Source organism: Dermochelys coriacea, chromosome 7, assembly GCF_009764565.3.
Source record: "Dermochelys coriacea isolate rDerCor1 chromosome 7, rDerCor1.pri.v4, whole genome shotgun sequence".
Taxonomy (NCBI): Eukaryota; Metazoa; Chordata; order Testudines; family Dermochelyidae; genus Dermochelys; species Dermochelys coriacea.
This window is the reverse complement of record NC_050074.1, coordinates 31,517,223-31,533,148: the sequence shown is the minus strand read 5'-3', so window position 1 is coordinate 31,533,148 and position 15,926 is coordinate 31,517,223. Positions and strand designations below refer to the sequence as shown.

The 15,926-nt window shown below is 47.6% G+C and overlaps 1 protein-coding gene across 6 annotated transcripts in view; it reads left to right on the top strand.

Annotated features, from left to right (window-relative positions):
* Positions 1–7,213, top strand: part of NAA40 (N-alpha-acetyltransferase 40, NatD catalytic subunit) — a 29,528-nt gene extending 22,315 nt beyond the window's left edge. For 5 of the 6 annotated variants that reach the window (XM_038410278.2, XM_038410277.2, XM_038410279.2 and 2 more), the window contains one exon: positions 1,120–7,213. In XM_038410278.2, coding sequence (XP_038266206.1) covers positions 1,120–1,261 — 142 coding nt within the window. In that variant the 3' untranslated portion in view covers positions 1,262–7,213. The remainder of the gene's footprint in view (positions 1–1,119) is intronic. The other variant, XR_006282630.1, reaches the window with a different exon arrangement.
* Positions 7,214–15,926: the final 8,713 nt, after the last annotated feature.

Below are 15,926 nucleotides of genomic sequence, written 5' to 3'. Positions count from 1 at the left end.
AGGATTATTTTAGCTACTAACTGTCTAGCGCATTTCATCCACAAAGCTCATATTTAACCATCACTACACTATCCCTGTTTTACAGATGCACAGAGAGGGAAAGTGACTTGAGAACAGAACCCATCTCTTCCCACCCCCGATCCTGTGCCCTGTCAGTTGGACCATGCTATCTAAAACTATATTGTCTTTAGAGTGGTTCTTGGGCCTCATAGCTAATTCTTCCCTAGAGCAAAAAGTAAGGGGGGGAAAAACACATTTACCAACTGAAATGGGAAGTACCCACACTCAAACACACCTCTTTGGGTGATGTGTTTATCACTTTAGATTTAACAACAATGCTTTCCAATTCTGTATCAGCTTTCATACCCAATATGTGTGCCATGCTGGGGGACAAGGAAGGAATTTGGATAATGCGGAGGTTTGCATAAGAGAGCACAGACCCCTGGCAAGGACTGTGAGGAGGACGAGCCCCCAGCCAGGGGGAGGCCACCCTGCTGCTGAATGGCTCCTGTGGCAGCACAGGGAGCCCTCTGCAGCCCCGTTGTCACTAGAGTGATTGAAAAGGGCTGTGACAGCAGAGCTGCAGGGGGCTTCCTGCACTGCCACAGGGCTGGTGACACATGATCTCTGCAAGGAGCCACTGTGATGCTGCAGGGAGCCCTGTGCAGCTCTGCTGTTAGGACTGTGAGGAGGAGGAGCTCCCAGCTGTGTGGGAGGCTACCCTGCTGCTGAATGGCTCCTGCCTCTTGATTATCTAAACTTCCAATTATTCAAATAACATCTGTGTTCCAATGGTATTCGGATAATTGGGAGTAGACTGTACCAGGGGATTGTGTATGCAGAACCTCACCTTTACAACCCATCAAAATACAGGATTAGGGAGAAATCTGTTACTCTGATTCCTTTTTGTAAATTGAGGCTAATGCAGAGAACAGTACAATGGGAGAACTGTATAGGGGTGTGGATTACCCAATCTGTGCACCATTGGTAGGGGTCAGGGCAAGATCCCTAAGGCTAAGTGAAGGTGATTAGTATTAAGCAGTCTCTAACATGATGAGCTTCTGAAGTTCGTAGGCACCAGGAAGTAGCTTCTCTCTCTATTGTTTTGTACCTCTGCAGATTTGAAATTGATGACACCTCGCCCAGCATGTCTGGCTGCTGCGGGGATGACTGCTCCTATGAGATCCTCAGCCGAAGAACTAAATTTGGTGAGAGCCAGCACTCTCACTCGGGCAGCCACTGCGGAGGCTGCTGCCACTGAATCTGAACCGCCTCTTTGTGTAGTCCTCGCAAATGCACCCCTTCATCTTCCTTCCCTGCCATTCCCATCCTCACATACTCCTTAAGATAGGTCACTGCCTGCCTCTTAAGTCAAGAGACTTAGACCACGTTCTGGAGTGCGTATGAAATTGCTCTCCTCTGTGCAGGAGGCACTAGAAGTCAAAATCCTGTCCAGCGCTTGGACCTAGTGCTTTTACCTCAAACAGGAAGCACCAAAGGTGTGAGTCGGAGGACACTAAGTGAAAGCAACTTAAAAGGTTAAGGAAGCGGCGATAGCACAGGTCATGCAATGAGGACAGTGAGCCAGTAGCCTCTCTCACACTTGACACCCCTCCCACTGACCTGCGTGATGTAAGAGGTTTGGAGCAAGAGTGATGACACAGCTTTATTACCCACATCTCATTCCCTGCCTACACCATCTAGGGATTAGCATTGCTCTTTCCCAGGGTGCTCTGTGGAGCTTTAGAACCAGTTACATGCAAATACAAGATTCTGAGCCAAATAACACAGGCACATCTTAGAACCTTTGAGAATTTCCTTATGCTTCACCCAGCCCTCATGGGTCCCAAGTTCAAGGTTCCATGTATCACCTGTAACACCTTTATGGTGATGGCTTCTGCAGAGGAAATGCAGAAGGCCATGCTCAAGTTTTGATGGGCAATTTCCAGCTCTTCCTGGCTTTAAAATGTAAATTACAACCTGTAACTTTTGGGATCTTAAAGCTGGATGAAAAAAACATCCCCAACAATTTTGTGAGCAAAACTTTCACTTTTTTTGCTAGGGCAAAGAGAGGCTATTTAGTGTTTTTGCTTCCCTGCAGTTGGTACCAAGTACTAAAAAGAAATAGAATGGATTGTAAGATCAGCGCATTGGGAACATTTCTGGTTCAGATGAAATGCATGTGGCCTGGCAGTTACATGTGGCAGTCAGGGATTGAGTGCAGAAGTGCAATGGTTCTCAGTCTGAAGTTGGCACGCCACAGCCTTGTTGCTGTCTTGTGTTCTAACTATAGTGTGCTTGCCACTGAAGCAGAGCAGACCTAGGAGCTCTATAAGGCTGAGGGAGCTAGCAACTGTAATGGGCTTACTTGATTGTATTGACTGTGTGGGATCAATAATAGTCAGATCTCTCTGCAGCAGCTGCCCTACACTTGACTGTAAGAGCATGGGACTAAACTGAGAGCTTCCGTGTTCTACTGCGGACATTCAGCTCAAGTCATTTCCCCTCTCCATGCTTCAGTTTCCCCATATGTAACACTGGGATTCTACTGACCCAGCTAATGTCTGTAAACGCTTTGAGATCCTTGGGTGGCAAGCGCTAGGGAAGCACAAAGTCTTTCTGGTCGAGTATAGTCCATGGAGGGGAGGGTGGAGAGGGGCAGACACCACACCAGTGCTGGCTGGAACAAGTCACATAGCTTAGTGCTCTGCTGGAAACATGTTGAGAACCAGGTTAGGATCTATAATGTTGGGCTAGCCATGGTCTGTTAGCCTCATGAAAGGAAGGTTGTATAAAGCAGCCAGCTGTAGGATCTTGCGATTATTTTTTTTAAGGCCTCTCTGTAACTTTTTCTTCTAAAGGATAGGAAACTGTCATGGAGTCTGTGACTCCTTTTTATTCTTAAGCTGCTCACAGAAGTCCCCCCACCCCATGGGGTGGACAGTCCTTCATCTCCCATACCCCCAGAACAGGCCAGTGACTCATTGCTTGAGTTCCAGCCTCTATTTTTACCAAATCCAAACTGTCAGTAGGAACAGTGACAAGTTCCTCATTGCAATAGATGCCTTTTGTCCTTCCTCAGAGCATGGCATTCCATCCTGAGCTAGGGAGCAAGAGGGCATGCTCCCCCTTTCGCCTCAGTGAGGTGTGTTGGCATCCAAGCTCTCTCTGGGGATCCTGATGGGGCCTAACTGGAGTCAATGGGACTCTTTAAATCTCCTTTGTCTCAGAGCAGCTGTTGTGGTAAGGACCTCTGTCTCCATCTTATCAGGTACCCCTGTTATGGGTGGAACCTTTATCTGCATTTCACCCACGGGTGGGGTTCAGACCTATACCTGTTCCAACCTCTGTCTGGTCGAGTAGGACTTCTGTCTGTGTCATACCAGGTGTTGCACCTGTGGGGGAGTAATGACCTCTACCTGCATTGCACATGCTGGGTGTGGGGGTAGGACATCAATCTATCTTGCACTAAGTGTTGCACCTGCTAGGGGGTAGGACCTCTATCCGTTTTGTACCATGCATATCCAGTTGCAGAGACCTTCCACAGCTAGATCTGATGCATTTGTTGTTAAGTGTTGCCGTTCTTTATGCCCATCCCCTCTCCCAGTTGGTCCAGTATGGGCTCCTCTGTTTCTGCTCCCTGCAGGATGGAGCCTCCCCTTCATCTGTCCTTTTAGACTCCATTATTCCCAGCCTCCCATGCCCTGTGGCAGCCCCAGCACTTCACTGCTAGCCCAGGGTCTGGATGCAGAAGTGCTTTGTTGTACCTGCCATAGAGAGAGACAATCTGAACTCTGCTGCAATTTAGCCTCTTTCTGAGGTGGGAAAGGTCCCTGTTGGAGTTGTGAAATGCATCTAGTTGAGCTAACTATTTTCTAGCTCTGAGAACCACTGGTCACTGGGCTTGCTGCGCGGAAACGTAATATGGGCTTGATTTTTCAGGGAGTCAGACACCCCATTTGGAATGGGAATTGGACCCATAATTCTGAAAGACACCTGTGAAATCCCAGCCATAGCTTTTCTACAAAGGCATGTTGTTTAGGGACAGGGAATAACCTGTTTGTTTGTACAGGGATGGCTTTTTACTTGAGATATGCTTCTCTCCTCCTAACCATTTGCCTCCTTCCACCTCTGCCAACTTGCACTTTGAGAGAAAGATGCTTTAAACTTTGGCCCACACAACCCTGCAATTTCTGGTCTTTGAGGACAAAGATGCTCATTTTTAAGGGAGATTGGTACAGCAATGGGATAAATCATGCTGCTGTTTAGCTACTGATATTCAGTCTTCAGATTTGCTGGGCAAGGAGGCCAGAATTTTTCAAGGGACTAGTGATTTTGGCTGCATCCATATTTATATTCCTAACTTGACATCTTAAAAGAGAAGGTTTTAAGAAGACACTGATGTCTGAGGCATCTCAAGATGTGTAGAACCAAAAATAAACTAGTCACTGTAGAAAATGTTACCGACCAGTGCATGCTTTCCTCCCTTAGCTGTGGCTAAGGACTAGCCGAAAAGGGGCTAGCTGCTGACCTGCAGAGAAGATTCCTACAGCTGCATGGAGAATTCAGGGTTTAAACTCTTAACACCTTTCAAACACAAATGCAGAGCCGTTAACCTACAGGCTGCAATGTAGGGGATCCACAATGACTTGCAACTTTCCACCCATTCATGAGGGATTTTTGGGACTTCTCTTCCGGGTCAGCAATTTCCAGTGTCATTTGCTGGCATTGCTTAGTATGCACTGGGTCATTAAACTGATGGGAGGTGCTTTCTTACTGGCCATTTTGTCTCCTGCTTCGCTCAAGGTCAGAGGCATGTGGCTCTGCACTCAGCCTAAGCAGCACTATCATTTTGGATTGGATCATCCTGCCTTGACCAGTTCAGTCTGGCTAATGCTTATGGCTGTAGTGCCTAATGTTGCCTCGATCTCCAGGAGTGTTCCCCTTTTGTGTCTGATATCTCCTGGCATGTGGACATGTGACGGATGGTGCTGCATCTCCTCTCCTTTATACATGAAAGCCCCAGGCCCCTATTGCTGCTGCCGCCGCCCCTCCAGCTCTATATACCAGGGATGGGCTCACATCCTCTTCTAAGTAGCCAGCTGTGATTGCGGCTCCTTTTGCCACCCACTGCTTAAATGCTACCCCTCTGCTCTGTGTTTCTGAGGGCTGAGGCAGGGCTGCTTGCAACCAGGGAGCATCTCTTCCTGCATCAAAATCATCATGATCCCTTAAATGAGGAGGACCCTGTAAACAGCAAGTCAGCTTTTGTTTGTGCTCCACTCCCACTCACTGCCTATTTGCCAGGCAGGCTAAACTCCCAGCCGGAATGGCATTCCCCTTTAGCCAGGTGAGAATCTCTTCCTCTTCTTTCTAGCAAGTTGCATCAGCAGTCAACGTTAGCCCTCTTCCTCCCACCCTTCAGCATAGCCTTGGCACCACATGTGCAATGAACGGAGGATTACTTTGGCACCAGTTGTAGCTACACAGCTGGCTGCATTTGTATGGCACATGGATGTGGAGCATCTAGTACTATTCCCCTGCTGTTATGTCTGAGAAAACTATAGTAATTCACCAATTTCCCAAAATGACTATCTCCCTGCTCCGTTTATTGGCTAAGTCCTAGGGTGGTTTTAACCCCCTGGCGCCCAGTATTTGTCTTTCAGTGACACACGCATCATTCTGCTGACATCAAATTGCTTTAATTAGTATCAAAGAACACGGAAGCATTTTGAGGGAGTCAAACTGCATTCAATTTAAGAGAAATTTAAGCAGGTCAGGTTTCAGACCTGACAACTCTTGGCCTGTAGTTTTGGCATCTGTGTCCTAACCAGATTTGTTTTGAGAAATCTAGCACTGTGTAGACTGGATGCTTGACCCTCTAAACACCCCGTTTTGACTCCTTAGCTCTGAGGGCTGTGTCTGATAGTCACATACCAAGTTTGGGGGAAAGCAGCATGTTTATAGTGGATGGTTGTGTTGTTTAATTTCCCCCTTTCTCCACATATGAAATCCTCCTTCAGTCTATCCCTGTGATCCCCAGGTAGTGGCTTTTCCTCCTCAGACTGGATTCTGAAACTTACCTCTCCATCTCACTAACCCAACTCAGCCAAAGCACTTGTTTAAACAGGGACTCAAGCCAACAGGTCCGAAGCCCCTGCTTCACACTAAACACGTGCTCAGATGCTTTGCCAGATAGGTAAGCTTCGCTGAATCTGGGTAGCTCTCTGCCAGGCAGTGAATTCCAACCAATACAAGGATTCTGTTGGGTTTTTTTTTAATGACTCCCTTGCCATTTTTTCCACTGGACTTGGTCTCCTTTTATGTCAGTCAGCCCAATAACTGCTCTGTGGCCTGTATGATAGTGGGTGAATTTTATAGCTAGCTGCAGTTAGGCCTGCTTAAAAAACGAAAATAGTAATTTCTCCTCTGGGCACTCTCCTTCCTTTCCTCGTTGTCTTCTGCCTATTGTAAATGGAGTCACCAGTTAGATCCCAAAGCAGATTGGTGTGTGTGACTGTACTTTGTCCATCTCTTTACCAGCTCATTCTCTTCATTGTGAACATACAGACAGATCTTCTTGGAAGGGGTGGAAGGTTCTAAAACAAACCCAGGGTTTTTTTTCGTTTGTTTGGTATTTTTAAAGGACAATTCCTCCCTCATCCCCTTTTTACATTAGGAACTCTCTCTTACCCCCTCTTTTCCTCCCCTGCCTCAGATTATTCTAACTGTGGCTAAACAAAAAGGGCTCCTCAGAAAATTCCTCTCTCTCTTCTCCTCTTTAATGAATATATTCTTTGACTTAGCAAGTTGATCTATACTTTCGTTTGGCTTCTTGGTACCTTTTGAGGTAGGATCTCCTCCCCTAATAAATGCCAAGTCTAGTTTGACAGACATAGCTGACCTGTTTGTACTGTATAATTTTTACTGAGGTCGGGGCATGTTACGTTTTTTTTTCCTAAGCCTTGTCTCTCTCTTTTCACTTTTTAAGTTGATCATGTGTTGGGACTTCTGCGTGCGTGTGCATGTGTAAGGTCATTTTATTTGGTTTTTTTCCCCTTTCCATTTCTAAAGGAAAATTTAAAATAAAACCTCACTTCTGATGTTGTTGGTTTTTTTAACTAGTAACTATTCTCACTGGAATCAAAGGGAAAAAGCTAATCTTTTTGCATTGGTTTTATTTGTATGTTACAAATAAAAACAGTTTGTTCAATGTCTGGTGTTTTTTCTGCAGCAGGGGCGAGGCAGCAAAACGTGTAGCGGTAGAGAGTTAGGATTTATTCCCGAGTGGATTGGGGGAAGGGAGGTGGGTGGGAGTCAGTACTCTTTGGTGCTGTACCTATCTCTGGGAGAGGAGTGGGGTCTAGTGTGTTAGAACGAAGCCCCTGGGAATCAGCTCTCTTGTGTTCCATCACCACCTTTAGGAGATGGTGTGGTTTTGAATAGTTAAATGTGGTGGACAGGATGTGCTTTCTGTTCCCTTCTGTGAGAGAAGAATGGGGTCTAGGGGTTAGAGCAGATGCGTAGGGGTCAGGACACCTGGGTTCTATTCCTTGCTGTGGGTGGGGAATGGGGTATAGTAGTTGGAGCAAAGTGAGGCTGGGAGCCAGGACTCCTGGATTCTGTTCTACCACATTTTTACTAAGTGATGTCAGCCCAAATCACATAATAATTTTTCTTCAGAGGGACACACAGTGAGTTTTTAATTTCAGAGTAGTTTCAGGTTTCATTTAATATTTTCCTAAAACAGCTTTTTGTTTTCCTCCCCAGTTTGTGTGTGAAAGACTAGCCACAAAAAGATGAAACTGATTATACTGTGGCACCGAGTGAAACGGACTGGACAGAAAGTGGTGTAGGATGCACAAAGTATATCGAAAGGAGACTCTTACCCCTTTGCTTAGTGGAGTCTAAGGAGGGTGATGGGAATTAGTATTAGATCAAAGTAGTTGTAGACTGGAGGGACTTTTTAAAAGCTGTTTGCCTGTCTTTACAAAGGCAATTTTGTATCTTTGTCTCAGCTATGTTGAAGCTAAAATTGCCTCTTTGCAATTACAGGTAGAAAGATTAGTACATCATCTAGATTTTTTTGGTAAGGCCAGAAGAGCCCATTAAATCATCTAGTCTGAGTTTCTGTATAGTGCAGGCAACAGAATTTCACCCAGTTACCTCTGTAATAAGCCTAATAACTCACCTATGATTAAAGCCTATTTTCCAGCAAAGCATCCAGTCTTGATCTGAAGATGGCAAGAGAAGAAGAATCCACCGCTTTCTCTTGGGAGTTTGTTCCAATGGTTAATCAGCTTCATTGTTAAAGGGGCACCTTCTAATTATGGGTACACTTACCAGTGCTCTTTCCAGGCATTTGAGGCACAGCAGTGGAGTCTTTCCCCTTTCTAGGGGGATGAGGATTAGTTTAATAGAACGTCCCTGCTTTCCCAGGCAGTTGAATGGGAGCTAAATTGCGTGAGTCATAAGCAAAGCTGCTTGTTTGCTGGTTATTACACTTGACACACAAAATAAGTTATTTCATCTGTTTTATATTTCTCAGAGTATTCTTCGTAGACTCGGTGTACCGTCAGGAAATAGAGCCCCCACAACCAATTCATGTCACATTTGCGCTGTTCACCAGTCACTATTTGCATGGCATGCCCTGTTTTATGTCTGTATAAACACTGAGTAGGCCCTATTGCAGTACAAACAATCTGTGAACACGTCAGTTCTTTGCCCTGAAGAGTTCACCATTTAAAAAGTCAAAGGGCAGAGGAGTAACTGAGGTGCGGAGAGGGAAAGGGACATTGCAGGTTTATAGAAAGGAAGCCAGGCATCCTGATTTGCAGTGTTTTGGACAATGCTGCCTCAAAAGGCCTCTGTCTTCTAGCAGCCATGCAACCTTGCCTCTAAGGCAGGGTGGGCAAACTACGGCCCATGGGCCGGATCTGGCCCCTCAGGGCTTTGGATCCAGCCCACGGGATTGCCACCCACGGGCCCCACGCCGTTGCTGGAAGCAGCTGGCACCAAATCCCTGTGGCCCCTGGGGGAGGGGCAGAGGGCTCCGCGCGCTGCCCTCACCTGTGGATTCCACACCTGAAGCTCTCGTTGGCCATGGTTCCCCTTTCCCGGCCAATGGGAGCTTCGGGGGAGGTACCCACAGGCGAGGGCAGCACGCGGAGCCCTCTGCCGCCTCCTCCCACCGGGGCTGCAGGGACGTGGTGCCAGCCACTTCCAGGAGCGGCGTGAGGCAAGGGCAGGCAGGGAGCCTGTGTTAGCAGCGTGGCGCAACTGCCATTTCAGAGCCGCTCCAGGTAAGCGGCGCCATGCCGGAGCCTGCACTCTAACCCTTTGCCCTGAGCCCCCTGCCACATCCTGCACCACTCCTGCACCCCAATCCCCTGCCCTGAGCCCCTCCTGCCCCCAAACCCCTGCCCTGAGCCCCTTGCCACACCCCGCCCCCCTCCTGCACCCCAACCCCCTGCCTTGAGCCCCTTCCCACACTCCTACACCCCAACCCCCTGCCCTGAGCCCCTTCCCACACTCCTACACCCCAACCCCTTGCCCTGAGCCCCTTTCTGCACACCACCCTGCATTCTTACACCCCAACCGCCTGCCCCAGCCCTACATTCATGGCCCAGCATGCAATTTCCCCACCCATATGTGGCCCTTGGGCCAAAACGTTTGCCCACCCCTGACCTAAGGTAAATCCAGCTGCCGCCTCTGATCTCACAAGGAGCACCAGGAAGGAGGTCTTGCCCAGAATAGAACTGAACTCTGCATCTAGACAGGAGAAAGAATGCAGCCGTGAGCATATGCGATGTGAGGATAGGAAAGTGCCCTTCTATAAATATTTTATGGGGGAAATCTAATGAATAAAAAAAGTTCCATCAAGGCAACCAGGAAGGAGACATGGTGGGAGCTGCGGGATGTGGTGCTGATGGAATCGGACCTGCCCCAGGCACAAGTTGCGTTAGGGAAAGTGCGGTGGAAACTTTGAGGTATTTAAGCATTTGTGTGTTGATCTCCACCTGCCCTCTGTGGGAGTGAGAGTTTGCTTAGATTTTGATTTCCTTTGCATGGCAGATGTCTCCAGCTGCACAATGTCTGGAGAGAGCATAGGCTGAGACAGCTGAGCACCCAGCAAGGTGAAATTGATGGCTGTGACAGGAAAATGCAGTTTAGAAGCACTTCCTGTGGACAGTGGATGGCCCTGCCTCATCATACTCTTGTTTGCTGATCCACATCTGCTAGAAAGTGGAGAGGGACGCCAGGATGGAGCCACCCATCCAGTTGGCCTATTTACACTGAATGGAGTGGAGACAGGAAGAGAAGTTGTTAGTGGTAACAGCCGGATGGCCCAGTCCTATTGTGCTAGGTTCTGTGCAAAGGAGATGGCAGCCCTTGGAGAGCTTGAAATTTCTGTATAGATTCATGCACTCTAAGGCCAGAAAGCGCAGCTCTGATCATCTAGTCTGAACTGTACACAGAGGCTGTAGATTTTTTCCCCCAGAAGATAGATTAAAGCATGGCATTTTTGAAAGAGATTTAATCCCCTTTGAAAGACTCCAGGAGATGGAGTCCACCACCTCCCTGGTGAGCGCTTACAGTATTTCTTCACCTTTACTGCTAAGAAATCATGTCCTATTTCATTGTTAAATTTGTCTAACTTCAACTTCCAGTCACTGGATCTCATGTGTTTATCTGCTAGGCCTGGTCTGTACTACAAAATGAGGTGGACGTAAGTCACCTTGCATCAACCTATTTATGCATGAGTCTACACTCAACTTTATTTCCCATCACCGTAAGCACCCCATTACTGTATCGCGGTAACACCACCTCCCCATAAGGTGTTGAGCTATGGTCAATATACTGTGGTCTATACAGTGCAAGTGTAGACACTGCATGGCCTATGTGTGCCCAACAGTGACTGATTTGGTCACAGTTGTGAACTTAACTGTCTAGGGTCACAGAAACCAGAAGCTCCCCCACCACCACTTTAAAACCTCTGTGTATTTTTGAAATGTCTTTTCCTGATTGCCCAGTTTGGCAAGCACATCTAGGCGCTCTCCCTGTTGTGTGCAATTTTTATCTGATTGATGGTGCCAGCTACACACTAGAAGTGCTCCTGCCTGGAGTAGACATTGGATCTCCTGGGCCTGTGGGGAGCAGAAGCTGTGTGTAAACAGCTATGGATCAGCCATAGAAACATGGACATCTCTGAGAAGATTTCACAGGGGATTCAGGCGAAAGGGTACATAGGGGTCAGCAGCAGTGCTGTGTGAAAGTGAACAACCTGCACCAGTCATACCACGAAGGCCGGGAGGCCAACAGTTGAGCTGGTGCCAAGCCATTGACCTGCTGTTTTTACAAAGAGCTTCATGCCATACTTAGCAGAGACCCCCACTAGCACCCCACAGACCACCGTAGATATCTCAGTGGAGCCGGAGACCGAGACTTCTGCTGTGAACATTGAGGAGAAGAGACATGTGGCGGGTGGGGGTCCAGCTATCCCACAAGCCAGGCCTTTTCAAGACCCCAGTGCAGTCAAGCCAGTCCCAACAGCTGAACACAGATGAGCCTGATCCAAGGGAAGGAAGCTTGGGTAAGTGTGTGCATTAATTCTGCCTTAAAAAGTTTAAATGTGAAGATGGCACCTGGCCCAATCCCAAGATAGCAGGACACAGATATTTGCTCTTCATTATTTTGCTCATACTAGAAGATGTAATGATACAACAGAGATAGAGTGGTTGTCTGCTTTTCATTCCCCTCTAGGTTTAAGTGGGAGGGAGGGTCATGTGGATCATTTGTTATGTACATAGGGATGTCCTTTGTGCTCTCCTGAGAGATCTCATTGAAACTTTCATAAAAGTACTCTGCAATCCTCTCCTGAGGCTTTCTAGGGCTGGCTGCCATATTTCTTCCTCTGTGGTAGGACACTTTCCCACACAAGTCCACGATGACTTCGGCAGGCAACGTTGCAGTCAACAGGCTAGTGGCATATGGGCCCAGGCAACTTCGGGATGCTAGCAGCAGCTCTGCTTTCTGTGCCTTTGTCACCCTCAGGAGTCAGATATCAGCTAAAATCACCACCACAGGTGGAAAACAGTGCCAGACAGCAGTGCCATTGTTCTGTACTTGTACTTGTGGAAATAGAGGCCAAATGGTTTTTGTTTTATGCAATCAAACAATTCCCTCCTCTCCCCCACTCCCACCGCCCCTGTGGGCCATACTCACCCTGGCTGTAGCTGAGCAGTGCTGTGCAGAGCCACTCCAAAGCTGAATTGTCAATAAGAGTGTCTGATTTAAAACCTCTATGGGAATAAGGAGAGTTCTGGAGCTTTCCATTGTGACTGTAAATCCAATGAAACATCTGTTGTATCTAGAGCTGCTGCTGTTGTGGCTTTGAGGGGTGCCCCCTCCACACCTGTGGAATACCTTACCCTGAGGAGGAGAAGAAAGAAGCAGACTAGGGAGGATATATTCAGTGAGATCCTGCAATCCAGTGCTGCATTGGACAATGAACAGAGGGCCTGGAGGGTGAATATAGCAGACAGCCTGGAGAAGGAAAGAGTCCAGGAGTCCAAACAGGAAAAGGAAAGCGAAATGGAGATGCACCAAGATGTAATGGGGCTTCTCAGGCAGCAAACACAAAGGCTGCAGATTTTAGCTGACCTACAGGACCAACAGCTGGTAACAGCTCCCTATGCCTCCCAACGTTCCATGTGGCATCCTGGGCCATATCCCTATCCTTCCCACGCTGCACTGTGGGACAGTAAGGAGAACTACAATTTCACATACACTGACCTGTGAGAGCACGGCTGGTGTATATTTGGTAGAGATGGACTGAAATGGACACACACGTTTTCTAGCATTCTAATTGTGACATTCTGTTCTGTTAATTTATTTTATAAGTTTACACTGTATTGGTTTATAATTGCACATTATCCTTTGCACTGTGTTTGTTATGCAATGCATTTTATTTTTTGGAAATAATTTCATCTTTATTTATTTCATAACATATACAGCAGAATGCCTCATGCTCCTCAAAGCACACATTAATTTTAATTTAACAGGACCATAGGTTCAGTGCAAACCACATTGTAAGAATTATAAATGTACAGGAAGCACTGCGTAATTCATAGGTTCTTTAAAAGACAGTGATATTTATCATTGTACACCAAGCACTACACAATTCCTCACAACCCCCTAAAACTTCAGGGCGAGGGAGAGGCCTGTCCAGCATAGCACATTATTCTGGCAGTCAGTTAAAGCCCCCTTTCAAAGCCTCCCTCAGCCACGTAGCTCCATGCTGAGCTCTTTTAATGGCTCCTATGGCTGGCTGTTCAAAGTCAGCAGATAGACACTCTATCTTTGCCCTCCACTTCGGTGGCAACTTTTCTCTGTTTGCCTCACAGATATTATGCAGGATACACCAGGCAGCTGTAGCCATTGGGATATTTTTCTCACTGAGATCTAGTCTAGTGAGTAAATGCCGCCAGCATCCCTGTAATCTTATGACAGCACATTCAACTGTCATTCTACCCCTGCTGAGCCTGTCCGTGAATCTTTCCTTGCAGCTGTCAAGGTGGCCAGTGTTACAACTTCAAGAGCCAAGGGAGCAAGAGATAGGCTGAGTGACCCCCCAGAATCACTATCGGTTTTTCAATGGCACCAGTGGTAATCCGCTGGTCAGGAAAGAATATCCCTGCCTGCAGGTTTCTGTTCAATTCTGTGTTCTTAAAGATGTGAGCAGCATGCACTTTCCCTGGCCAGCCCACGTTGATACTAGTGAAGTGTCCCTGGTGATCCACCAACACTTGCATAACCATAGAAAAGTAGCCCTTTCTGTTGATATACTCTGTTGAAAGCATGGCTGGATGCCTTCCTGGAAGATGTTTCAGTCAAGCTGAAATTATTAGGCTCAATACAGAGATAAGAGGGTGAAATTCTCTGGCCTGTGTTATGTAGGGTTGCCAACTTTCTACTCGCACAAAATCAAACACCCTTATCCTGCCCCTCCTCCGAGACCCTGTCAGTGCCCCACCCCTTCTCCGAGGGCTTGCCCCCTCACTCCATCCCCTCTCCCTCTGTTCATCGCTCTCCCCACCCTCACTCACTGGCTTATTTTCACTGGGCTGGTTCAAAGGGCTAGAGTGCAGGACGGGGTGAGGGCTCCGGCTGGGGATGTGGGCTCCAGGGTGGGGCCAGAAATGAGATGTTATGGGTGTGAGAGAGGGCTCCAGGCTGGGGCAGTGGGTTGGGATGCGAGAGGGGGTGAGAGCTCCAGCTGGGGCTGTGAGTTCTGGTGTGGGACTGGGCATGAGGGATTTGGGGTGCCAGAGGGGGCTCCGGACTGGGGCTGAGGGGTTTGGAGTGCAGAGGGGGCTCTTGGTGTGAGGGCTCTGGGCTGGGGGTGAGGAGTTTGGGGTGTAGGAGGATGCTCCAGGCTGAAGCCGAGGGGTTTGGAGGGTCGGAGGGGGATCAGGGCTGGGGCAGGGGGTTGGGATGTCGGGGGGCAATAAGGGCTCTGGTTGGGGGGGTGGGCTCTGGGATGGGATGGGATAGGGATGAGAGGTTTGGGGTGCAGGAGGGTGCTCTGGACTGGGATTGAGGGGTTCGGAGGGTGGCAAGGGAATCAGGGCTGGTGCGGGGGGTTGGGGCCTGGAAGGGGGTCGGGGTGCAGGCTCCGGGTGGTGCTTACTGAAAGCAGCTCCCGAAAGCAGCGGCATTCCCCACATCTGGCTCCTATGCAGAGGTGCGGCCAGGCAGCTCTGTGCACCCCCCAAGCCCTGTTCTCAGGTGCTACTTCCACAGCTCCCATTGGTCATGGTTCCCAGCCAATGGGAGCTGTGGGGGTAGTGCTTGGGGCAGGGGCAGCGTGCAGAGCCCCCTGGCTGCCTCTACACGTAGGAGTGGGCAGGGGCAGTTTGTGCAGTGCTGCCAACTGGACAGTCAATAGCCCAGTCAATGGTGCTGACTGGAGCCACCAGGATCCCTTTTAGACTGGGTGTTCTGGTAAAAAAACAGACACGTGGTAACCCTAGTGTTATGCAGTAGGTCAGATTAGATTATTCTTTTTGACCTTAAGATCTATAAATTTCTGCATAATAATCCTCCAATGTGGGTCTCTCTCACCATTAAAGTCCCTGACTCCTACCACCTCCTTTACCTTGATCTTCATGGTGCTAGGCACTAGGGCCATGATTTTTTACTGCATTCACTTGATAATGCCCGAGTACATAGTGGTGCCCTTAGGCAAGATGATATTGGCATTCAGGTACTCCTGGATGTAAGTGTTGCATTTCATGATGGAGTTGTAGGTTGTTTCATGGATGCTAGCTGACTCCATGCCTGAGAGGAAAGGGGGATAAAGCACTGTGGGGCAATCTTTAGGAAGCACATGTTTGTAGAGTGTCTAACCCAGGGGTCATGATTGATGGGTGGGGACCCTAAACCCTACCTAGAGCAGGTCAAAAAAGTTTGATAGAACAGTTTTCTGTTAAAAAAAAAAAGGAAAAAGAAAAGAAACAACCCCACAGTTTTCTCAAAATCTAAACATATCTATTTCAAACAGAATTTTTTAATGGAAAAAGTTTAAGAGTTTCATTATGACAGTGTTGTTTGGGTTCATTTAGTTTTGACTTTTATATTATATTATTCATTTTAATATATGATATATAATACATTACAATGAATATCAAAATCAAATTTGAAACTAAATGACATTGTCACAACAAAATGGTTTGTACATTTCATGTTGATTTAAGATTAATAGATGTTTAAGGCCAGAAGGGACCACTGTGATTATCTGGTCTAATCTCCTGTCTAACCCAGGCCAGAAGATGGCCCTGAAATAATTCCTGGTGGAATTAGAGCAGTTCTTTTAGAAAAACCTTCTATCTTGATGTAAAAATTGCCAGTGAGGAATAATCCAC